General features: G+C 43.8%; 1 protein-coding gene across 1 annotated transcript; it reads right to left on the bottom strand.

Moving 5' to 3' along the window:
* Nucleotides 1–1464: 1464 nt before the first annotated feature.
* Nucleotides 1465–27103, bottom strand: LOC130116329 (CXADR-like membrane protein). The gene is made up of 8 exons (XM_056284248.1): nucleotides 26872–27103; nucleotides 16205–16309; nucleotides 11047–11204; nucleotides 9705–9903; nucleotides 7310–7477; nucleotides 6942–7064; nucleotides 5160–5301; nucleotides 1465–1840 (listed from the first exon to the last, which is right to left on the bottom strand). Exons 1-8 carry the CDS (start codon nucleotides 27101–27103, stop codon nucleotides 1465–1467), a joined length of 1503 nt encoding a protein of 500 aa, XP_056140223.1.

Below are 27103 nucleotides of genomic sequence, written 5' to 3'. Positions count from 1 at the left end.
TTCTTCCAAGAGATATCCCCTCATTTGATGTTTTAATGATAGTGGTGGAGAGCGCTGTCTGGTCGGATCAAAATCTCCCATAGGTGCTCAACTGAGTTGAGATCTGGTGACTATGAAGGCCATAGCATATGATTTACATCATTTCATCCTCATCAAACTATTCAGTGACCCCTCGTGCCCTGTGGATGGGGGGCATTGTTATCCTGGAAGAGACCGCTCCCATCAGGATATGGATGCTTCATCAAGGGGCGTCCGGATAGCATAGCAGTCTATTCCATTGCATACCAACATGGGGATCGCCAGTTCGAATCCCCGTGTTTTGTTCGGGCATCCCTACAGACACAATTGACTGTGTCTGTGGGTGGGAAGCCAGATGTGGGTATGTGTCCTGGTCGCTGCACTAGCACCTTCTCTGGTCAGTCGAGGCGCCTGTTCAGGGGGGAGGGGGAACTGGGGGGAATAGCGTGATCCTCCATGTGCTACATCCCCCTGGCTAAACTCCTCACTGTCAGGTGAAAAGAAGCGGCTGGCGACTCTACATGTATCGGAGGAAGCATGTGGTAGTCTGCAGCCCTCCCCGGCTCTGCAGAGGGGGTGGAGCAGTGACCGGGACAGTTTGAAAGAGTGGGGTAATTGGCTGGATACAGATGATGTTTCATCATGGGATAAAGGTGATCAATAACTTTGTATTGATTTGCAGGGACCCTTCCCTCTAAGGGGAACAAGTAGACCCAAACCATGCCAGGAAAATGCCCCCCGCAGCATAACAGAGCCCCCGGACTCCCTTACTGTAGGGATCAGGCATTCAGGTTTTTTCTTTAATTTGTCACCCATCTGTATGTTGTATGGATAACAGTCCACGAGCAGCCATAATACTAGGTTTCGTATGTGTGTCTCTGAAATTGTGTGGAAAAGTGTTAGCCATTCACTAGTGGACAATCTGTGAAACGACTTCTTCATATGGCATACACAACAGCTGGATGTAACATTGTTATTCGCATTTAATAATACAATGTAGTCAATTTCAATGCAGCAAACCGGGAGGTAAGGGTTGTAGCTTTCACACTCAGAGATTGTCATCGTCTGCACAATTTCAGCAGCATTTCAGAGACACACAAAAGACGGCCCAGTATTATCGCTACTAATGGAGTGTTATCTATTCAGCATATATAGAGAGATAATAGTAAAATCATTGTTGTTTCTCTTTAAGGGAATACTGTGGCCATAATCACTGGTACAGAGCCAACAAAAGGTGCCCCAGTAGAACACGAGGAGGTTTGTGCAAAGCATAGATTCTTCAAGACTGAGAAAACTGAAAATGACAGTCCAGTGGTGAGTGGCGGATGTATTAGCTAGATACTATGACTGGGCCATAACCATTGGTTCATCCAGTTGTCACAGCAGAGTCCTTAGACTCATTGTGTTCATCTATCTGAGCTCAGGTTTCTCTCCCTTTCTCCCCCTTTACACAGTCTGGAAGGCCTTGGTTTGGGCAGGGATCATTACAGGGGTGGCCCCCATACGGGCCAGGTTCCCAGGGCTTAGCTTGGGTGGTGGGCTAGGCTTCGAGTTGGAGGTAGAAGTGGAGGTGGGTGGCGTGTGGGGTTCGAGGGTCTTGGCAACCCCCTGGGTATAGGCTGGTGGAGGTTGGTGGAACTTGTTTGTTTGGCAGTTCTCCTTGAGGGCTGCCACAGCAGGCACACAAGCCCGTTGCCCCCTGGAGGCCATGTTATGCACCATGGACTGGGTGGAGGAGGTGCCAGAGCGAGAGCTGCCAGAGCGGGATGAAGACAGAGAGTTGGGCTTCACCAGCTTAGACTTGGGTGCCTCTGCATCCTCCCTGGAGCAAGCACACACAGAATTACAGAATTATAGAGAACACGTTTGGCATATCAGAAACAAGGACACATATTTTTATAGATGGTAAGAACAACTGTTTTTACTAAATTGTGCCTGTAGTGCTATTAAAGGATTGTAGATCATGAGAGCTTTGCAGTGCCTGTTGTATCATACATATGTACACACACACACACACACACACACACGCACACACACCTTAAACAGTCCTAAAGAATGGGAGTGTAACTGTGTTGCGAATAGAATGGTAAAGGATCATCTTCTTAAGTTAATAATGGGGAAACAAGCCTAGTATTAAAATATCGACCACACTTTTCAATTGAGTAGCTAATGTTGCATATCATTTACATCATATCCTGATTGGACGCTTAACATTGACATTATAAAATAGATGGTTTTTGCACCAGTTCAACAGACCTGTGTATAATTAGTTTGAATGACGTTTTTAGCTAAATAATAACACAGAAAAGCAAGCTGGCTCATCAGAAACACTTAAAAACTTTTATCTCTGTTGATGGTGTTTCTGTGAAATCTTACCTTGAGTGAAGCCATATGGACAATACCAAGTGATAGAATATGAGGAAGAGGCTAAGACAGAATAGTGGTGGGGGTGCAGAAAAGATGTTTTGCCAAATTTCTTATCAATCAGGATAACATCCATCCATCCATTATCTGACCCGCTTATCCTGCTCTCAGGTTCGCGGGGATGCTGGAGCCTATCCCAACAGTCATTGGGCGGCAGGTGGGGAGACACCCTGGACAGGCCGCCAAGCCATCACACAGCCCCCCCCCCCCCACACACATTCATACCTAGGGGCAATTTAGTATGGCCGATTCACCTGACCTACATGTCTTTGGACTGTGGGACGAAACCGGAGCACCCAGAGGAAACCCACGCGGACACGGGGAGAACATGCAAACTACACACAGAGGACGACCCACGACGACCCCCAAGGTTGGACTACCACGGGGCTCGAACCCAGAACCTTCTTGCTGTGAGGTGACCGCGCTAACCACTGCGCCACCGTGCCACCCAATCAGGATAACAATGTTAATTTAAAAAATGCTAAATCTTTACATGCTAAGTATTACAAGAAAATGTATTTTTAGATACACCCAAACATTTTAGAGGAGTTGTAACCCCCATCCCCCCACCCAACCAAATCTATGCAGCTAAACTGAAGACTAAAATTGTGACTGAGAATTAGAAGCCAGGTTCATGAGACGCTTCCCATGTAAAAAGAAATCTCTTGCAGAATAGTGGGACATTTATTTGCAGTTTCATTTGAAGCAGAGGCTTGCAAAGGCAATTAGAAGAAGACACTATCCCACTACTTTGCTGGTACTTTTGATCTAACCAAAGCTGACTCAAATGGCATCTTCCCACCACCTACAAACCACAGTTGTGGTCTGGCGTGTGTGTTTGTTTACTACTTAGCCGAGTCTCCATATGGAACAATGACAGAAGTGCCTGTCTCTTTCCAAGCCTAGTTCATTGTTGACTACATTATTGATATCCAGCCATTCCCAGGAGCCTGCATAATTCATCCTGACGCTTGCAAATTGAAAACGGTACAAACACTTTCAGATCATGCAAAAATATAGATAAATAAATAAATAATCTGCTGTTGTGACAAATAGTGTGGGCATTTCGGGCGTAATTTAGGAATGGTAGATAGAGACTTGATCTGAGAAGTAAAAGCATCAGTGGTGTCTCTACATTAGGGGCCGGAGGGCACATGCCGCCAGTGCATGACATGGTCAATAACTCAATGTAAGAAGTAATGTGGAAATTGCAGGAAAGTAGAGATGGACAATTTCTCTCATTGACTACACAAACACGTTTGTCATTTATTCTTCTGTACAAAATCCCCATCTCAGCAACATGGCGCTGCTCCAACCATCCTAGTCCTCGCTCCGCCCTCTCAACCCGGAAACCCTTTCTTAAAGGGCCCGTGTCTACCAATTATGGTGAATTGTGTCCATATAGTCCGCTACATACGTCGTGTGTGTGTGTGTGTGTGTGGGGGGGGGTAGGGGGGATGGCCCGGCCACAACGGCTTCGCCTTACAGGTGCGGAGGCCGGGGTGTCTACTGAGGGGCCTTTAGGACCCTGTGGCGGCGTGGGGGTAGGACGGGTGGTGGAGGAACCTTAGGAGCCTTGCTCCTCATACAGGTATGACAGCGGTAGTGCTGTCTGATATATTCCAGATATCTCCCTGTACCTGTTGTGTAAAGGTCAGTACTTCTCCCAGCAGTCTTCATTTGGTGAGCATTGGGGCCCGTCAGCGTTCGTTTAATCAAGTCAGCGGTTGAAAACACTGCGCATGTTCAACTCGCTTTCAATGCTGAGCTGTGGGGCATGATCATGTTGGCACCGTGCTGAGAGCAGCCAATAAAATTAATAGAATGAATGACGTAAGCGAAGACGCCGAATAAACGTCCTTTACGGTATCGGCGTTGCTACGCAGCTACACCCGACACCATGTGGCAACAGACGTAAAATGCACTTGCTATGCTATCAGTTGATAATGAATTCACTCATGGATCGGTGGACTTTGACAGAAAATTTATTGACAACTTTGTCCAGATGAAAGATCGTCCTCCATCTTTACTTTTCAAGCAACGAACGTCAGGTGAGTCTATTTTACATTATTGCAAGGTGTTGTTTTGGCTGTAGGTCAAGACCCGGAAAGCAACGGGTTTCCCTGCTCTGACATGTTGCTTTGCGTGTGTTATTACAGTTGCAGACCACAATGGTCGTTTACTGCTTGATAACTCTGGATGTGTAATGTGATGCTGTATAACAAGGTAATATTCCAGTTTTGTGAGATCAAATGCCGTTATTGATGACGTCACTCATGTCCCCGTCTCCACTCCTGCTAACTCCTGTGCTGTCACATTTGTGTGCATTTGCGATTTCATCGATGAAGTGCGTCTGTGTTTGGATTCACTGAGCAAGTAGATTTGTGTGACGATTTATTGACGAGTGGGATGCTGCCCATACCAGGCTTTCCGTGCCAAAGACGCCCCTGAAAAGCATTGTAGTGTTTCTTTTTCTAGAAGGTTGTTGAGGATCAAGTGGCGGTTCTCTGCAGTTTTGCTTAACTTTGAGGTCAGTTGATGTTCGTCGCAAATGAGTTGGCAGCGATTCAAGTCTTAAGCTGGTATGTGGAGAGAAATATCTCCAGTTCTTTGGTTGTCACTTTTTTTATCAGGAGGTTCTAAGTGTTGTCCTGATTGTTAGTGGGCAAATATGTGTAATTATGAATCATAAAGAATGTATCCCGTTGACTCTATACCTGATTTCATTTGGAGTTTCTTCCTCCTCGTATTTCTTCATTTCCTTTTTGCGGAACACCAGCCAGATGATGAGGATAATGAGGAGGACGCCAAAGGACACGCCCACCACAGCTCCTGCAACCACACCCATCCCTCTTACATCTGCGCGCGCATGCACACACACACACACACACACACACACACACACACACACACACACACACACACACACACACACACACACACACTAAGAGATTATGGACTGTGTGAAAGATAAATCATTTATGAAATAAATATGTTGTGCTGAAATTGCATCTAGGGTTACATACCAAGTTAAACACTCCCAATCAACAATAATTTAATTAACTGCAGCAGATGCAATGAATATTGTTACTGAGATTGAATAAATAAATGTATTGTTTCCCCCTCCATGTAACTTGAAGCTTGTGCAAGTATCATCTCATATATGCCTCTGACTGAGGTTGTCATAGTAGACTCAAAATGCATAGGGATGACATGGATGGCAAACTTGTGGAAAACACCCCCTGCCCAGAAACTGCAAATGAATGACAGACATAATTAAGTAATGTGTATATATGATGTGCATGTGTGTGTTTGTGTGTGTTGTGTGCGTGCACGTGTGCAGGGGCATGATGAGAGTGAGTTGACAACCGACCAGAACTGTATTAATGTACTCTAAACAGAGCTGACCTTGTGGATTGTGTACAGAGATAAACAAGGCATAAACCAGGCGTCAAGTCTTCTCAAGCTGTTGTAACTCTTGACCTACATAACATCCCTGAGTTGTCAGTGCTTGCAGCTGTTTTAATGGTTAGCAGCACGATGCCTTTATAGTTCTCGAGGGTCAGTATGGGATGACATGTAATGGAATGTAATGGGAGCCAGAAAAATGATATGGGAGTAATGTGACTGTGGTTTATGACAGGGGCAAAATGGGTGATGCCTCTTGCAGCCTATGAAAAAGTAGGTGAGGAGGATCAGAAAATGAAAAGTAGTCCATTAGTATGAATCTATTTTACCTGTTTTGCTTCTTGCATATACTTATCACTATCTCTAGTCAGGTGGGCGTACATTTGCTACCCCAGTCAAGCTGTTAGACTGTGTCAGACTTTTTTTTCCTCCCCCTTTTCCTCCCCAATTGTTCTTGGCCAATTACCCTATTTTCCGAGCCGTCCCGGTCACTGCTCCACCCCCTCTGCCGAGCCGGGGAGGGCTGCAGACTACCACATGCTTCCTCCGATACACGTGGAGTCGCCAGCCGCTTCTTTTCACCTGACAGTGAGGAGTTTCACCAGGGGGACGTAGCGCGTGGGAGGATCACGCTAGTCCCCCCAGTTCCCCCTCCCCCCTGAACAGGCGCCCCGACCAACCAGAGGAGGCGCCAGTGCAACGACAAGGACCCATTCCCACATCCGGCTTCCCACCCGCAGACACGGCCAATTGGGTCTGTAGGAAAGCCCGACCAAGCCGGAGGTAACACGGGGATTCGAACCGGCGATCCCCGTGTTGGCAGGCAACAGAATAGACCACTACGCCACCCGGGCGCCCTCACTGTGTCAGACTTTTGGCTAGTCATGGTAAATCACTGGTTAGCGATTACAGGGGTGCAATGAGAAGCATTACAAGATGTTGGAGAAGCATTGTGAGGTGTAGGGGGGCGGGGACATGATGTAGAAGGGTCACTCTTAACCTTATCAAAACCAGAACAGATTTTAGATCATAAGATGCTGACTATGGGAATATTCCTTTTTGATTTTTAAAACAGAGTGCCCTTAACTCACAGTGCATCTTAACCTCCACCGTGCAGCTCTCCTCTCCCACGTCATTGCTGGCTGTGCATTTGTAGACACCAACACTGTCTTTGGTCAAGTTCTTCAATGTCACAATCTCTGGGTTTTTCAAATCTGATAGCACAGACATAGAAAACAAAGACAGAAATCATGACTGGCAAAAATTATGTTGCTCACTGTGATGTAAAGTGGACAGACAGACAGACAGACTGTGAGACTGACATAAAAATGCAAACGCATGCATTCACACACACACACACACACACACACACACACACACACACACACACACACACACACACACACACACACACACACACACACACACACACACACACACAGAGTCTCAGCATGCTCACCTATAAGAGCTAGTGGGGGCAGCTTGCCAACATATTTGCCCTTGTCCAGTACCCTCTCCCATTTATAGTGGATGGGATCTGAGCCATCTGCAGACTTGCAGCTCATCTTCACATCGCCGCCCTCCAAGAGTTTACCCTCCATCCAGCACCGTGGCTTGGACGGCTTCACTGCAGATGCACAGTGCAGTCAGACACAAACACAGACGTCCTTTGATATTCTTTGCACAGACATTACTGTACGTACACACTTGATTCATGCTCTCCCCACACCGTTTAAAACTACCTGGCACAATGACGGGAAAATAGGGGCTGAAGTCATTGAGGCACAGCGGTTTCTTAAGCTCTATTATATATTCAAAATAACAATTACAACGTTTTACTGGTTCTAGCCATTTGCGTTGGTCTCAAACTTGAGTTTTGCGGTCAAGAACCTTTGCATTCGTCATGCCTTGTCATGTCTTCATAGTGATGCAAAGCAGTGGCTCATAGGCATGCACAACCTATAGTTAAATAGTTAAAAATGCAGGGCTCAGTTAGCATAGTGATTTCATTGGCAGTCATCTGCATTGCTCAAAACTGAACAGTAATTGGACTCAGACATGGCAGTCACTGCAGTAAATCTTCCAGTTACTTTTAATCAACGGGCTGCTGATTCTGTGTGATGGATTGCAGTCATATTTAATGTAAAAACCTGATATTTTAAGTTCCCCCCCCTCAATCTGAAAAAATAGATCACTAAAAGTTCACCAAAGAGTACAGAGTATAGTGTTTGGTTATGGAGGTAGATTAGGACCACATGTGAAAAGTGTTTTGAGATTAATCTTTGAATTCTGATTTTGTTCTCTGAATTCTGAGATTAATCTCAGAATCTAACTTACATTAAATAAGTGCGAAAAACCACAGGGATGCACTCATATTAGTATCCCCCCCCCTTTTTTCCTCCCCAATTGTATCCGGCCAATTACCCCACTCTGCCAATCCGGGGAGGGCTGCAGACTACCACACGCCTCCTCTCATACATGTGGAGTCGCCAGCCGCTTCTTTTCACCTGTCAGGTGAAAAGAAGCGGCTGAGTTTCACCAGGGGGACGTAGCGCATGGGAGGATCACGCTATTCCCCCCCAGTTCCCACTCCCCCTGAACAGGTGCCCTGACCGACCAGAGGAGGTGCTAGTGCAGCGACCAAGACACATACCCGCATCTGGCCTCCCACCCGCAAACACGGCCAATTGTGTCTGTAGGGACGCCCGACCAAGCCAGAGGTAACACGGGGATTTGAACCAGTGATCCCCTTGTTGGTAGGCAACGGAATAGACCGCTGCGCTACCCGGACGCCCCCCCCCCCCCCATATTAGTATTTTTTTAGATTGAAGTTTACAAGTTACACACTTGCTAATTTTAGCTAGTAGCTATCATAATAGTAGCTAAATTTGTCTTCAAACTTTCAGTTTTATGAAAGCCATCCATAGGACATGGATAAGGTTGTCTGTGTCATTCCAAAAATTCTTTTGCATTGGTTTTAGAAAGACCGGTGTGGTTTCTGGTTCCATGGCACTGCGAGGATATTGTCGTCCAGCTGACAGCCAGCAGCTGGACGATGGATGGTATCAAATCCACAGTGCCTTTCGGGAAGGCACTGAACTCTTAACCTCACTGTGGAAAAGCTGCATAATGGTTGCTCCATCACATTCTGACTTTCTGAGAAAAAAAAATCAGGCATATCCTGTGTTTATCTGTGCACAGTACTGTGCAGAAAGACACATTTGTACTGTACTGTACTGTACTGTGCTGTACATCTTCTCCATGGGTAAACTAGTCACTGGACCGCTTATCAGTCTGTGTAATTAATTTTATATCTGTACTTTCTCTGCAATATTCCAGTAATGAATTCTGCTAAATAATGATCATCTGTCTCATCTCATATCTAGGCTGTGAATGAGTGTGAGCAATAAGACAAGAAAACATTTCTTGTTTAGAGATTTGTATGGAAAGGAAAGGCTGTGAAACGTGCAAACAGTGGTTACTGCAATTTATTCCACGGGACTGTTTTACTAGAGATGTTTTAGTTGCAACACATAGGTGGCAGTACATGGCAGGATAGGCAATGTCCGTCTTTTAATGGTTAGATTTCACCACTGTATACTGTGAAAAACAGTCTTTATTTTTCTTTGAGTAATCCAAAATCATCATGTTATATTCTCTGCGTGTGTGTGCGCGCGTGTGCGCATGCATGTGTTTGTGTGTGTGTGAGAGATTTGTGACAGTCTTTAGTTGGAGCCAATTAAGGACTTTTCAGGTTCTGAACCTTTCCTGTTATACAGAGTACTCTAAGAGCCTTCGCTTCGGTTGTATTTTCTCCCAAACACGATCCCCTCAGGCGGGCAGTTACCGCTTACCCAGCACTATGAGACTGATGGTGCTCCAGTGGTACTTGCCACCATTCTTGACTTTACAGCTGTACTCCCCCGAGTCTGCCAGTGACAAGTCAGTGATCAGCAGCGAGGCGTCCCCTTTTAAGTACTCTCCGGCAAAAGCCACACGGCCCCGTTCTGCTTCGTTGGGGTCATACACCTTTCCGGCAAAGTAGGTGATCACCTAGTAGGTAAAGGAAATAAGGAGGTGGGTTTGTAAGGGTGGAGGCAGAATGGGCCTCAATGAAACCAAGGAAACTAGTCTTGTATAAAGCTATTTAGCATCATTAAACAGTGTAGGAAAATGTTATTGCCTCACAATGAGTATGACAGCGTATTGTTTTCATGTAGGATAATATTTACATTGAGTGCAGAGTGTAAATGCATTATTTTTTGGAATTTTCCCCCTTTTCCCCCCCAATTGTACCGGGTCAATTACCCCACTCTTCCAAGCCGACCCGGTTTCTGCTCCACCCCCTCTGCCGATCCGGAGGGCTGCAGACTACCATATACCTCCTCCGATACATGTGGAGTCGCCGGCCACTTCTTTTCACCTGACAGTGAGGAGGTTCGCCAGGTGGGACATGGCGCGTGAGAGGATCACGCTACTCCCCCCAGTTCCCCCTCCCCCCAAACAGGTACCCTGACCGACCAAAGGACACACTATTGTAGTGACCGGGACACATACCCACATCTGGCTTCCCACCCACAGACACAACCAATTGTGTCTGTAGGGACACCTGACCAAGCCAGCGGTAACACAGGGATTCAAACCTGTCTCTACTTTTTAAATCCTTCAGGTCTCTATATGATTCAAGAGGATTCAACGCATGGAATTATCAACAATTCATTACTGATGTTGCTTCGAAAAAAATGATGTTCATTTAATTATAAGTCAGTAGAACTGCCATATACCATATTGATCCACTGGAAGCTGTTATTCCTCCACAGCTCTAGCTGGGTTATATGTGTCATGCTACCTGAATGCACAAAGTGACTTGCTGAGCGCATTCATAGGTTATTCATGGTCTAATGTCTGCTGTGCAGTGTCATATTGCATTAAAAATGAAGCCTTGCTATCCCTGTTGTCCATTATGTGCTGGGAAATACATGTCAGTATATCTCCGCAAAAATTACACAAAGACAAAATCTTCCTGCCTTCATAATTTTTCTTTTTGCAAATTAATGTGAGATTCAATACAGAGCAAAAGAATCAAGCCTAAACAAATGTGCAGTAGAACGCCTGTTATTATTTCTTTGTTGGCTGTTTTGTTTTGCTTTGCCAGTAAACAGACATTTGACCCCTTGAAAAAGAGGAAGTACTCACCACCCTCTGCCTGTTGGTGGGTTTGAGGAACAGCCACTCAATGTCCAGCGTTGGGGCATCGCCTGCCCACAATTGATGGTGGCAAGGCAACGTGGCATTGTCCCCAACTACCCTTTTCATCTCTGTCTGGGCACATGTCGTCAGCACACCCAGGAGAGCTGCAAGGAGGAACAAAAGCAGGTCAGATTCAGGGGGCGTTCAGAGAGCGGAGCACCACAACACAACACAGGAGGTAGCTCATGCTGAGATGGATTGCGTTACAGCTGATCTGCATGATCTGGTCACATGCCATACCACATAAAGTACTGTGTGTATTTTATTGCTTTTGCATATAATTTAATGCTAGGCTAGTCTTTGAAGGTATACCATGCAATATTACCATCAACATTTCTTTGCATGTGCTTTTCTTTCAAAGGTTCAAGCTGAAAAAAAAAAGATGTTTGCTACTCTTAGCTACCTCACAACGAACTAGTTGAGAAACTGTGAAGCCTTTATATGGCAGCACAGCACAATGATCCCATTAATACCCTTTTCCTCAGATGTCTTTTACTTACTTTCTATACGTGTCAGTGTCTAAGTTTAACCTGCAATTGTGCTTTGCCAGCTAAAATGTAAAGAACATCTGGTCTGCATCACACATCATACATTAGCAAGTTAAACAACAAAGACATCATGCACCATTCAACATCATGCACTTAAGATTATATTACTCACGATGCATAATTCATTGTGATTAATTAAACACACATGGAAAAAGTTGAATAAAACTGAGTTGTGCTTGACGGAGGTGGAGAAAAGTTGGGGCAACTGCACTGACATTGACTGAGGTGTAGTTTACTCTCATATAAACTATTATTCCATCCATCCATTAATTATCCAAGCTGCTTATCCCAACTGGGGTTGCTGAAGCCTATCCCAGCAGTCATTGGGCGGCAGGTGCAGAGACACCCTGGACAAGCCGCCAGGCCATCACAGGGCCGACACATTCACACCAAGGGACAATTAAGTATGGCCAGTTCACCTGAGCTACAGGTGTTTGGATTGTGGGAGGAAACCGGAGCACCCGGAGGAAACCCACACAAACACGGGGAGAATCTGCAAACTCCACACAGAGGACGACCCAGGACGACCACCATGGTTGGACTACCCCGAGGCTCGAATCCAGGGCCTTCTTGCTGTGAGGCGACCGTGCTAACCACTGTGCCACCGTGCCGTGGGTATTATTCAAACTCGCATCAATTAATTTTTTAGTATTTTGGTACAGACTACAGGCACAAATAATCACAGGACTGTATAACCACTGTGCCGAGCATGAAAACAAACACGTATATAAACAAGTACATGTTGTACCTCAAAAAGTGCATGGACATTCAATCAAGAATTAGTCCCAGGAAATGTTTCACCTTTGGTCACACCACTAACCCTAAACCAAAATTACTTCATTGATCGTTACAGTATAAATTAGTCATGTTGCTGCCTACGTTGTTTAGACAGGGAGCCGCACACCATTGCCGCTTGGGGCAGTTGGGGTTTTACACATTGTCAAGGGACACAACAGCTGCATCTGGGATCCATTTATTTGTTGGAGACAATGAATAACTTGACTAAGTTCTCCAAGACAAAAGCTTATGGTGAAATTAAATATGAAATATGCACTTAATGGGGGTGTCCGGGTAGCATAGCGGCCTATTCCATTGCCTACCAACACAGAGATTGCCAGTTCGAATCCCTGTGTTACCTCCGGCTTGGTCAGGCATCTCTACAGACACAATTGGCTGTGTCTGCAGGTGGGAAGCCGGATGTAGGTATGTGTTCTGGTCGCTGCACTAGCGCCTCCTCTGGTCGGTCGGGGGACCTGATTGGGGGGGAGGGGGAACTGGGGGTGGGGGGATAGCATGATCCTCCCATGTGCTACGTCCCCCTGTCCAAACTCCTCACTGTCAGGTGAAAAGAAGCAGTTAGCGACTCCACATGTATTGGAGGAAGCATGTGGTAGTCTGCAGCCCTCCCCGGATCAGCAGAGGGGGTGGAGCAGCAACTGGGATGGCTCGGAAGAGTAGGGTAATTGACTGGATACAGTTGGGGAGAAAAAGGGGGGAAAAATCTAAAAAAAAAAAAGAAATGTGTACTTAACCAAGGGTGCAGATACTCTTCTTCAGGTAGAGAAAATGTGATGCCCTCTAATTTGACAATTACATCAATTGAATTTAGTTATAAAATTGAATTTAGTTATCAGTTGCATATTTATCTTGCCACAAATTTGATATTTCTGCCAGTTGTGTGGCAGGCCAAACTGAATACTGTGATAGTCAATGAAGACTAGTTTATGAAGCCTGTGGCAATTACCGGACAAACATTGCAATTCCAGATAGGTATTATGTCTGACAAGATGTGGGGCGAGCGTGGCTTTAGCTTTGCCAGGCGGCAGACAAAGATTAGATTGTTTGCAGGGGGAATAGTCTGGCAGTTGAGTCTTTATTGGACTGAGTGGCAAATAAGAAGCGCTCACTTATTCAAGATAGTTTATTTGTATGGAGTAGATTAGATCACATCAGATCGAATAAAACTAATAATCCCCATGGGGGGATTGGGTCATTGCAGGAGCAGCTTAGAGATGAGTGAAGATAAGTGGAAAAACACACTGGGGATAATACTATACACAGTCAGTACTATACATTAGTAGGCAGAGATACACACCTTACGAGGTAAAAATGATGATAGATGATAAGGATGCATTCTCAAAAGTAGAGATCGACCATCTTCAATTCATTTTCAGCTGCTTCCATTATGAGAGTGGTGACAAAGGAAATCCTGAATGATTGACCCCTACAGTGAGGGGGCCCGGGGCTCTGTTATGCTGTGTGGGGCATTTTCCTTACATGGTTTGGGTCCACTTGTCCCCTTAGAGGGAAGGGTCACTACAAATCAATACAAAGTTATTTTGAGCGATCACCTCTATCCTATGATGCGACATTTCTATCCTGATGGGAGTGGTCTCTTCTAGGATGACAATGCCCCCACCTACAGGGCATGAGGGGTCACTGAATGGTTTGATGGGTATGACTACTATTACAACTTTTGGCTGCTCCCGTTAGGGGTCGCCACGGCAGGTCATTCATTTCCATCTCTTCCTAACCTGCTGCACATCCTTCCCAGCTCGGTTCCTCTGTCTAGTCATTCGGTACAAGTCCTTCTCTTCTTCTTTCATGTCCAACCTCTCATGCAACTCACCACATGCCTTTTCCTTTGCCACCTCTCTATTTGCTTTACACTGCATCTCCTTGTACTCCGGTTTACTTTCTTCATCTCTCTGAATATCCCATTTCTTCTTTGCTAACCTCTTCCTCTGTACACTTTGCTGTACTTCCTCATTCCACCACCAAGAGGAAGTCTTCCTTCCTCTGTCCAAATGACACACCAAATACCTTCCTAGCTGTCTCCCTTACTGTTTCTGCCATGGTTGCCCAGCCATCCGGCAACTCTTCCCTACTACCCAGTGCCTGTCTTACTCATCCCACAGTCTTCCTTCTTCAACTTCCAACATTTGATCCTTGGCTCTGCCTACACTCACTTCCTCTTCTTGGTCTCCAAAGTCATCCTATAGACCACCATCCAATGCCACCTAGCTGCGCTCTCTGATGTAAGTGTTTGGATTGATGAGTATGAAAATTATGTAAATCATATGCTATGGCCTACACAGTCACCAGAGCTCAACCTAGTTGAACACCTATGGGAGATTTTGGGTCCACGTGTTGGACAGCACTCGCCACCACCATCATCAAAACACCAAATGAGGGGATATCTTTTGGAAGAATGGCGTTCATCCCTCCAGTAGAGTTCAGAGACTTGTAGAATCTATGACAAGGAGCATTGATGCTTTTCTGGAGGCTCGTGGTGGCCCAAAACCTTACTAAGACACCATACGTTGGGTTTTCCTTAGTCACCTGTCTGTATATGTGCAAATATGGCCACATTCACACGGCAGCCATATATCTCACTGCTCACATTCATTTTTAAGAGTGACACATGCAATATACCTAAGTGTGAACAGACTTACTGCCTGAAATGACTCATATGACCAATTAAACATCAAAGAAAGTCTTATGAATGTATTGAACCATTTCAATTGAAACTTTCTTCAAATACTGGTTGATTGTGATACGTGCCCTCAAGTTATGGTTGAATCGGGGCATCTCCCCCAAGTAGATATTGAACCAGTGACATTGTCGTCTTTCCAATGACTTCCATCAATGCTTTCCTCAGGATTTTTCCTATCTGGTGCAGTTAGGCCTCTGATGAATACTGTATGTTGATTTGCCAATGCAGAGTGATGAAAACAGTCATTTGTGCGATGCGGAGTCACATTGCAATCCTTATTAATTCGAATTTTTTCATTCAGATTTTGGTTACGTGGCTGGAAATGTATCTGATTGAGAACCACACATGAAACTCAACAACTGCGATTACCCATTGAGTGTTTGGGAGCTGTAGAAAAACGTGTATTTCCCAGCCCTACAGAGGCTACACTGATTTAAAGGAGCCCATTGTACTAGATCCAAAAAAGCTATAAGCTTTCCGCTCACAGGGGGTGAAAGGAGTGATCCTGGGATTGCTTACTGGGACTGAATGACCAAGAGGCTGGCTGTTCAATTGTTACCCCGCTTATTTATTTATCCTTCTTTGGACACCGATCAACTGTATACTGCAAGGCTGTGATGTTCTGGCTGGATGCAGTTGTGCCCGGTCTGGGAGAATAAGACCAAAATAGAGCAGAAAAACAGGGAGTTTGAGTCTGTGTGTGTGTGTGTGTGTGTGTGTGTGTGTGTGTGTGTGTGTGTGTGTGTGTGTGTGTGTGTGTGTGTGTGTGTGTGTGTGTGTGTGTGTGTGTGTGTGTGTGTGTGTGTGTGTGCATGTACACACACGTGTATGAATTCATCCCTGTTAGTGTGTGTTCATTAGCACAAAAGGGAACCAAGCCGCTTGGCTGGATGGGGAGCTCGTTGAGCACTCCAAAGAGGTGCATGGGAGCTTTACTTCTCTGAAGATGCCCTGGGGGTGAGCTGTGCTCCAGTAAATTCCCTCCTCCCAGAAGACTCCACTCTGGAACAATTATAGTAGCACCGGAGCAAGCCAAAGGGATACAGCATGGACCCTGTACCTTTCAAACTGTCCAATGTCACACTGCCTTCCTGCACGTTTGCTCTCGTGTCCGAGTCAGCACATTCTCCCGAGCTGCAAGGCTTCAAGCACAGAAAGCTCAGATCTGAGGGGGAATACTTCAAATAGAAAGATGAAAGAGGAAGTAAGGCACACGTCTGCCCGTGAGCTCAGCTCTTGTATGGTAGATCACCGATTCATTTGTTTCCGTATTCTCTTGTTGGGGCTGATGCTTTCTTTGATACAGGAGGCATAAACCTTCTGTGTGTGTGTGTGTGTGTGTGTGTGTGTGTGTGTGTGCGTGTGTGTGTGTGTGTGTGTGTGTGTGTGTGTGTGTGTGTGTGTGTGTGTGTGTGTGTGTGTGTGTGTGCATGTGTGAGTGTGTAAGGGGGTGTTGTCTTGAAATACGTGTCATGTTTTGTGTTGTCCCAGTTGCATTACAGAAGTTGGGGCAGTTGGGGTTTCCAAGTTACCATATTAGCAGTGTGATCATTTTCAGTTAACTTCTTTTGCACTGCTTATTGATTTTTTTTTCTTCTCTCCTATGCACTTCTTATTCAGTCCTATACACTCTTTGTCATAGCGTGTATAGAGTAAAGAGCTGTCTGAGATGGGTCATACAGTCTGGTCCCGCTGTAGTTTAGTCCAGACGTTGGCAGGAGGCTGCTCACAGACTCACCCGTCCATGCAGAACAGAAAATGTCGAGTGTAAAAGTCCATCGGAAATCTGGGTAGACACGTGTCGTATTGGTTCAGTGGTAATGTGATAACCCTGATGCTACCCGGCCATCTTCCATGTCACATTCCACTGTGTACTCTCCAATAAATCACAAATACAGTGAACTAGTTTAAAGAAAGGTGACCGAATGATAGTGAGAGGCCAAAAAGCCCAAGGCTTGTCTAAATGTTGACATAATAAATCCCAGTTAACATCTCACAGATATGAAAAATCAGCTTTATTTATTAGATTTTTGTAACCAGCTACATTATGATCGCGATCGCAGCTGCAAACTGCCTCATACTGTGGTCGGGACCGGTGCTGGATAAGGCAGACTTAAAACACATGAAGACAAATGTGTCTTTTCCAGTTTTCCGATAACTGCAAAATTTCATCCAAGGTCTTTTGAACCCAATAAACATCCCTTTTCTCCGTGGCTGTAGATCTGTAACCATTGCACAGTGTAGTCCAAAATGACATCCATACTCTGTACAGCACCATTTAAAGAAAGAAACAATAATAGATCCATTTGTGTTCCTGAAAAATGGTCTGAAATCGCAGCAGTGACTGAGCTGACTGAGTAAATGGAAAATAGCCAGTGAATTTGTTGTTTAGGGGTTTGTTTGTGCTCATTTGTGGTGGCGACTTTATCCTCAGTGGAGATAAGTATTTCTAATATGTTGGCTAATATCTCAGGAATATTTGTCTTTTGAATGTTTGAAGGCATATAGTTTGTTCAAAGCACATGTTATTTTGTATCCAAGAACCTTGTTACTATACCGTCACCTAAGCAGTTATCTGGTATGAGCAATGATACTGTGTTGAGAACTTGGAGGAAAAGGGGAACCAAAACTTTCACAGTTTATTCTAGTGCTCATGCTACCACTGTTGTTTCCATCTTTGCCCACGGTGTTCCAGGGCCTAATGCCTCACTCATTAAACTATACAGATTACCCTAATTATGTTATTGCAAGATGCCAAATAGAAAGATAAAATGGGTGATGTAATGAGCATGAATTCATTTACTGCTGCCATGAACCACCCAGTGGTGATGTGAAACTCAGGCACCAAATTGCATTTCCACTATCTTTGCCCTCATGTCTGTTTTTTTTTTATGTGAGTACTTATTTGTAGCTGTCCTTTAAACTACACACACACACACACACACACACACACACACACACACACACACACACACACACACATGCAAACACCATCACTGTGTAGAAAATGAAAATATCAAATTAATGAATGAAGTCAATCTGAACGTTCCTTTTTTATGCTGTGTATGCATCATATAGCCAGTAAATGGCCACACATACCAAAGTCATTTTCATATTAGAAGAGCACCGTTTTTTTTTCCCTCAAAAACTTTTTTTTCCTCTCTTTTTCACCTTCCAGAAAATCCTCAGTTCAGGTGTTACCTGATCACAGACGTCATTATCATCATCATTTTCGGGTGTGCTCTAGATGAAGACACACTATCTCGACTACAACTTTCTCACTAATGCTTTGCCCCAAAACCTTAGATTAAGAAATCTCAATTCAATTGTACCATAGGACTATATCCCCACTAGGTTTCTGAAACAGGCATTTCAGACAGTCGGCCCACAAATTCTCTCCATTATCAACTGTTCACTGTCTACCAGTTTGTTCCCATCTAGTTTAAACACGCAACAGTCCGACCTTTCCTGAAGAAGCCCATTCTCGACCCTCTTGTTTTAAGCAATTTTAGACCCATTTCAAATTTACCCTTTTTATCTAAAATTTAGAAAAGTCTATTGCTTCTTAACTAATTGCACACATGAATAATTGTAGCATTTTTGAGCAATATCAAACAGGATTCCATGCCCAGCACAGAAACAGCTCTTATTATACGACTTACTGCTCACCGCAGACTGGTACTTGTTCAGTTTTAATCCTGCTAGACTTGAGTTCCACTTTTCGATGCAGTCGATCATAACATCCTTTTAAATCGCCTTGAAAACTATGTGGGCATTAAGGACACTGCTCTTGCCTGGTTCTGATCTTACCTATCCGACAGATCTTTCTCTTTTATAATGGGAGAATTCTCCTCATCCCCAGCCCCTCTCGCAGGTGGTGTCCCCCAGGGGTTAATTCTCAGTCCAACATTATTTTCTATTTACATGCTTATCTTGGGTCAGATTATCCACAATCATTGTTATGTGGATGACACCCAACTTTATCTCTCTCTTGCTGGTAATGACAAAGACAAACTTTTTTTTACGGCTTGTCTCTTCGATATTAAGTGCTGGATGTCACAAAACTTCTTCCGTCTCAATGAGTCAAAATCTGAGGTCCTTTTATTCGGTCCTGCTAACCTGACCAGCAACCTGAAAAATAATCTTGGGACCTGTCCACCAATGTCAAGCACTCCACCCATACTTTGGGTGTATTCTTTGAATCTGCGCTCCATTTTGACACACAAATCACCAAGGCAGTACGGCCATGCTTTCTCCAAATCAGGAATGTCGCGGAAATAAAAAAAAACATTTCAATCTCAAACGGACCTTAACAGTGTCCTCCATGCATTCATTTTGTCATGTCTGAATTATTGTAATTGCTGTCACCCTGTATTCGGGGCTCAGTCAAAAGTCAATCTCCTGCCTCCAGCTTGTCCAAAACTCAGCAGCCAGACTGTTAACAAATTCTGAGAGACAAGAACATATCACTCCCGTTCTTGCAACGTTTCACTTGCTACCGGTTAGGTACAAGATTGATTTTAAACTTTTACTAGTTACTTTTAAAGCCCTACACTGCCTCACTCCTACCTATATCACATATTTACTCACACTCCATGAGCCTAGCCACTGCCTGTGCGCCTCAGGTAGGACCTTACTAACGTTTCACTCAGCCAGCCTCATTACAAAAGGCGTCCGGGTGTTTTCCGTTAGAGCCCCACAGCTGTGGAATTCCCTACCTGAGGACATTAGGTTAGCAAACTCAGTGCCGTCTTTTAAATCACATCTCAAAACTTATCTTTACAGGAGTGCTTTTTAGAGTAAATCTGTTGTTGGCCAATTTTATATTTCTCTTTTATCACTTTTATTTCACTTGTTTTAATCATACACTTTGTGTTATCAGATTCAATTTTCTATGTTTTATTTATATTATTGTGATCTTTATTCTGACTGTTTACCATGTTCTGCAAAGCAGATCAGGTCTTATGCTTTATATTGGTTTTTTTAATATCTTGACTGTGTGTACTATTTTATCTTGTATTGTAAAGCAAACATTGTTTTGAAAGGTGCTGTATAAATAAAATTTATTATTGCTATTTATTATTGTCTGTTCACACATTTTGCTCCAAGAAGATACCCTATTGTAGTTTCTTACAATAACTACTTATATTTCAGAACTTACATACTTGGATGCTCTTAGAGTCTTAGACCCTTAGAAATGTTTAGATACTCTGTTTCCCTCTATCTAATGTTGTGTTACAGTCTCTTTCGTTCATATTTTAAGCATCCCACCAAGACGGTCTCTTCATATGTACAAAAAGTAAAACTTCAACTGGAACTCATCACTAATAAAATAACCATCTACCACAGTTAAAGGTAGCCCCATCCTGTATTTATACATGTCGCTGGTAGAAAAAATAGAGCTGTTTAATAATAATCATTCAATATTACTGATTATCGTCACTCAATGGTATTGTATTGGGATGAAATTCAGATATTATCATATCGTGACATACATACGAGAATGGGAACTAGAACAAGAATCTATTGCCTAAAATTTTTCACAAAATGAAGCTTGAATTATTTGAAGGGAGCATTAAATGGAAACTAGTTTTGGTTTAATATTATACTTTAAATTACCAAATGGTTCAATGTGATGAACCTCAGTTGGATTCTCACACATGGTATTTTTGCATATGTAAACAGATATGGTGTCATGTTGATATCGTGTAAAATACTCCTATGATTGTGTTAATGATATTTTCCATATTGCCCATCACTACCAAACAAATGAATCATGTGTTTCCACACACTGTGTACGTCAGTGCTGTTTAGTGTAGGGGACAGTACATCACACAAAATATTTTCTGTGAGCTACATGGGAGCTAGTGGGACTCCAAGCATTTAGCATTGGCACTACTCATATCTATGGTATGCTGATCTCGCCATGATGCAGGATAATATATGTGAGGAGGGCGTCGGACTGATATGTTCATACTAGATGCTTCTAAGACCATGATTCACACAACCCTTTTTGGTGTAACTAAATTTTCAAATGAATGTGGACACTTGAATACATTTTGAGGAAGTTACATTTTTCAACAGTTGAGATTTGTGGTCAGGTTGGTGAATCTGTTGAAAATCAGGGGGGGGGGGACGACTAGCAGCAAATTCTAGTTGTCACTTCCCTAATGACGTTTCCCATTATTTATATTGAAGTGATACTCTCTTGATATAAATTGTGGCGTTTTCCTGGAGAGAATAAGGAACGCTGTCTTTGGAAAAATTAATGATTTTTCCCTTTGAATACTTGTGGGGAGTTTCATTGTTAAGAGGAGCTGCTGCATGTAGTTGCAGAGCTTAATCTGGAATTGAATGGGCTGGCACAAAATGATTCATGGAGGTAGATGCCATACAGGGCCAAAGGCCTGTCTCTATAATTTAATATCTGATCATTTGCAAAGAATCATGCACATAAGACCCAAGAGTGACAGCCAAGAATCTGCTGATATGCAGGAAATGAACTTGTGTTGATTGACTTTTGAAAACTTGCTGATTCAAACTTGAAGGTGTTTTTTAATTAAATCATCAGCTCGCAAATGTTAACAGCAAAACAGGAATCGGTGTTGAATGCAGTAACCAAAGACCTCTTGCATAATTTAAAATACCTTTACTCGATTTGAAGTTGGTGTAGGCTTGTTTTGAATACTTCTGCACAGTTGAGATACCAAAGCATTTGTTTTGCTCCGAAAGCATTAGATTTTTAACTTAGCTTTTTAGCTTTTTTTAAGCTTATTTTTTTTCTTTTAGATTTTTAGCTTTTTTTTTTTTAGCTTTTAGTTTTTTTTGTAACTTTTAGCTTTTTGGGGTTTTTTTTAGCTTTTTTTACCTTTAATTTTAGCTTATAGCTTAGCTTTTTGTTTTTGTTTTTTTGTTTTGTTTGCATTTTAACAACATCTGAGATGTTGTTAAGACACAAAATTGTGCCAATACAAGAATGATGCATAGAGTCCAGTGGGATCTCCATCATGAAAGAGGAGGACCTTGCCTGTTCACACTTTATATTCTCTAAAACAGATAGAGACTCTGCATGAGCAAATGTCTGACTAAAAGAGGGCCATCCGTCATGATTCAAGAACCCCACCCTCCCCACGCACACACCAACGCATCCCCCTCTCATTGGCTTTTATCTTGGCAGATGGAGAAAAACCCCGGCAATCTGGACTTTGTCATCCTCACACAGAGAGCCAGAGAGACAGGAACCAAACCCACTGGGATCTGTAAAGGTCTTCCCCATGGTCCCACGCCCATGTGCCTGCGGGGGGCAATGGGGACCATGCCATCTTCATTTGTACAAGACAGAAAGGGAGAAGATGGAAAAAAAAGTTGCTGGACAGACAAAAAAAAAACAGGAAAACTTTTGGATGATAAAGTCGCTGAATAAGCAGTAAAAGAAAGACAAGCTTTTAAGATTTAATCTCAGCTATTTGGAAAGGAACTGATGTTTTATTCACAAATTATTGTGACTTGAGCACAGCAAGATACTGTTACAATGATGAAGTTGAAACCGTAACACAATATATTCTATTATACAGTTAGCCCGAGCATGTGCACATGTTCAACCCACCCCATCAGTCCTAGGAGTGGACACACACACACACACACACACACACACACACACACACACACACACACACACACACATACACAAACAATAACTGCCCCATACACACACAAACAGGAAAACACATGACCCAACCAAGACACACACTTTCACACATACACACTCACACGCATACCTAAGGAAGCTGGTCACAGTTCTTGTCCTACATTCAGGCAGGTCTAACAGCAGGAGTTGGGAGAGGTGGGGTGATTGGAACCAGATGAATGGTCCGTCTGCTCGGGCTAAAGCTCTCCAACCTAACCCTCTTTACTCTCTCTTCACTTTTCTCACTTCCCTTCCCACCTCTGGCACTGTTTTTACGTCTCACCTCCCAGGGCAACAGATTAAAACAGCGTGGGAGATGCCATACCAAACCTCCTATTCATCAAATAGTGTTTGTTAAAGCAAGAGAGAGAACAAGCCGGACAGCTCCGTACGTGTGTGTGTGTGTGTGTGTGTGTTTGTTTGAGAGTGACAACTGCGTGTGTAAAAACAAAAAAAAAACATAAAAAAAATGGCACAGAAAAGCCAGGGGGAAAAAAAACCCCTTTTGTTGTACAATATGGCATTTAAGCGTCATTGCATGGTGAATATACTTCATGCACATCAAGACATTAATATCTATCCACCCCAAAGAATATTAAAATTCTATTCTCTGGCATGGACAACAGCTCGAATCAGTAACAGATGAGTTGAAGCCATGCCCTGAAAGGAGAATAAAAAAAAGAAAAGAAATCAATGACGCATGAGGGTGGAGGAAAAATGTAGGTACTCTCACAAAACTGGAGAAAAGGAACATCGATCATCCAATTTGGTTTTACATCCATGGCAATTCTTATGATGTTAAAACTACCTCATTTCTTCCTTATCGCGTATCATCCCAGGATCCACCTTTTCCTTTCACAATATTTTCCCCTCCTTTTCTTGCCAGAATGCATCTTGGATCTTTTTACTTTGACCGTGGTCAGAAATTGTAGATGCTCTTAGTGTATTATAACATATTATATTGCAAGGACTGTAATCAATGTCCCATCCCTTTTAAGCTAGCGACAACACTTGGAGTCTAAAGTAAATGGATTTTCTTTCAGCACCAGGAAGTAAAATCTCATCCCTTGGCCGCACTGCCACTATCTGTCAGTAGCACTTAGGAGGGGAGGGTGTGTGTACAGTGCCAAAAAGACAGATGAAATAGAAGGGGGCCTTTTGAGGTGAGGGGAGGTTCAACTGCATGAGAGAAGGGCCATAAAGAAAAGCTATGCAGCATGCAATGGAATTTCCTTTTGTCTCTGCGACATAATCAGTTTGTTAAGCAGATTAATATGAATTAAGGCACCGCAACAAGGAGGGTGAGATCATATTTTTGCGTGAGTGAGTGAGTGAGTGAGTGAGTGATAGAGAGAGAGACAGAGAGCGAGAGTGAGAGACAGGGAGACAGAGAGAGAAAACGAGAGAGAGACAGGGAGGCAGAGAGCGAAAGCGAGAGAGACAGAGAGGGCAAAAAGATAGAAATCATAAATGTGGGCGAGGAAGATAGATGTGTGAAGTCTCTAAGCAGCATGTTCATGTATTGTGGTAGTGAACAGTCACGCTATGGATTAGTCTTGCTACGGAGGGCCCGCTGTAAATGTAAAATCACCCAATGACTAAAGACATTGTATTGAATTCAATGCTAACTAAATGAGAGAGGGATAAGGACAATAAAACAAAACTCAGCCGGAGAAGGTTGAAACACGGAACTCTTTTTTTGGCCCCCCTTTTCTCCCCAATTGTATCCGGCCAATTACCCCACTCTTCCAAGCTGTCCTGGTCGCTGCTCCACCCCCTCTGCCAATCCGGGGAGGGCTGCAGACTACCACATGCCTCCTCCGATACAGGTGGAGTCGCCAGCTGCGTCTTTTCACCTGACAGTGAGGAGTTTCACCAGGGGGACGTAGCGTATGGGAGGATCACGCTATTCCCCCAGTTCCCCTTCCCCCCTGAACAGGCGCCCCGACCAACCAGAGGAGGTGCTAGTGCAGCGACCAGGGCACATACCCACATCTGGCTTCCCACCTGCAGACACAGCCAATTGTGTCTGTAGGGACGGCCGACCAAGCCGGACGTTACACGGGGATTTGAACCAGTATCCAACATGGAACTCATTTAAACTAGTCAGAAGAGAGAAGAGAAAGGATAAAAATAGTGGGAACATTTAAAGGCGGACACATTAGGTTTCCTGTTGTCTCCTGCACACACTTTCCCGTGTTCCTGAAGTAAACTACCCTTTCCCACTCTTGCTCCCTCAGTAATGCCACAACCATGAAAGAAACCCTTCCTTTTTATTCACTTACAAACGATGGATTCACTTATAACCACCTCACAATCTGAAGCCTGCCACACATATGGGAAGACACTTTTTTGCATATGGTGGCAATTCTTTCTATCTGTGTCTTCATATGTCCCAACAGTGTCCACCCGAGTAAGGATCAGCAAAACTCTTGTGCAGGAAAGCAAAAGATGAGGTTAGCCTGCGGTTAGCCATTTGTCAGCCTGATAAGGTGGGCTCCGACATGAAATGCAGACAAGTGGTTCAAGGGTCAGACATTGCAACGGTAACCGGGTGTGTTGCAGAAGGAGACATGCAGTGAGTTAGGAGAGATGTCTCTGAGAGTGGAGGAGAAAGAGCCTGTGATGCTCGAGGGGCAGATTATTCTCAAAAATTGGAGTACATTCGTTTCAACGAAACTGCAGTTTATACCCTTTTGCAATCAAGAGGGAGGAGATATAACTTGGTAAATTAATGCAAATGACTATCTGGAAATAAGAGAATAAGAATCCTGTTTGAAGTCATAGTGAGTTGAAAATATTGTGCTAAAGCCATCTTTGCAGTCTCTCTCTCTCGTTGTTCGGTAGTTACCATATTTGCAGACAGCTCTGTGATGCAATATTGAAATATCTAGATACAAGCCTTTATAAGTATGCAGGTACAAGGACCTATGATTTTAAGGTCTATTGTAAGAATTGTTGAACTGCTGATCTGAGACCAATAAGGTTATCATGAACTGCTTATTGTCATATGACCTGACTGTTGTATATTCACTATGGATTAGTGACAACAACTATTGAATAACCAAACGTGAAACAGGAGTAGGAGTGAACATGGGCTTCGCCTTTAGTAACCCACTTCTGAACGGCTGGTTACACTTATCAATGATGTACACAGGAGAATTTGCAGAGTGCTGTTAGGGACAAACTAATAGTCAATATACAACATATTCCTTCCCCTTTACTTTAATGCCCCCTTAGCAAATGTCAAAATCTTCTTTCAAATAAAACTCAGTAACCAGTGGTCTTTTCTTTTATAATAACACTATAGGTCAAGAACATAGGCTGTTATATGAACTAAGGAAAAGAGGGTAGACTGCCTCTATTCCTGGATTTAACCTGGGGTTTATTCTGCCCCATGTCAAGGGTTAGCCTCTAGACTAAACTAAAGAGTCAGTCTCTCTGGAGTTCGTCTTTCTCTAGTGGGATGGTGACGACCTTTGGGAACATCAACAGTCACAGTGTCTCTGCTTGGGGACTGTATTAGCCCCGGCCTGTGAGAATCAATGTCTGGAGTAGGCACTCTTATAGACACAGGTGAACTTGGAGCGGTGTTTATCACTGAAGGCTGCAGTGATGGTGCAGGATCCTGGTAGATCTCTGCTAACAGGTCAGAGTTCCTCGGTGGAGAGGTGTCATTGCAGGAATGAAAAGTATGCAACAGCTGGTCGGCATGTCTTGTCCAGATGATGCGATCATTGGTTTTCACTGTATATGACACAGCTGTTGCAGGTATCCATTTTGGTCCGCTGGCATAGTTCCGGGCGAGTACTGTCTCTCCAGCTGTGAAGCTCCTGTGTTTGGCTTTAACACATCTCTCCACTTGAGCACGCTGTTGAGTCTGCACAGCTTGTTTGTCTTTTGTGGTCTCAGTAGGTTGAGCCTGGTATGGAGTAGTCTATTCAACATAGCTGAGGCAGGAGACACCTTTGCCATAGCATGAAGTGTGTTTCTGTACATCAACAAGAATGTGTTGAGATGCCTGTTAAGCGATCCGTTACCTTGCGAGGACTTTAGAGCTTGTTTCTTTACTAGTCTCTCTGCAAGACCTTTGGTAGCAGGATGAAATGGCACTGACTTGATGTGTTGAATACCATTGGCTTTCATGAAGAACTCAAACTCTTCCGACACCAGTTGTGGGCCATTATCACTCATGAGCTGTTGTGGTAGTCCAAAGCGGCTGAAGATGGACTTTAACTCCTCAATGGTTCGCTCCGATGAGGTACTCTTCAT

This window comes from Lampris incognitus, chromosome 8 (genome assembly GCF_029633865.1).
Source record: "Lampris incognitus isolate fLamInc1 chromosome 8, fLamInc1.hap2, whole genome shotgun sequence".
NCBI lineage: Eukaryota > Metazoa > Chordata > Actinopteri > Lampriformes > Lampridae > Lampris > Lampris incognitus.
This window is presented reverse-complemented; position numbering and strand designations above follow the sequence as displayed.

Excerpts from the sequence above, each read along its gene's own strand:
- LOC130116329 (XM_056284248.1), bottom strand. The coding sequence starts at position 27,103 with ATGAAGAGTACCTCATCGGAGCGAACCATTGAGGAGTTAAAGTCCATC. Across the intron at positions 7,478-9,704 it reads CATCAGTCTCATAGTGCTGG|TGAAGCCGTCCAAGCCACGG; the intron begins GTAAGCGGTAAC and ends GTGCATCTGCAG. Across the intron at positions 1,841-5,159 it reads GAAACTCCAAATGAAATCAG|GGAGGATGCAGAGGCACCCA; the intron begins GTATAGAGTCAA and ends TGCTTGCTCCAG.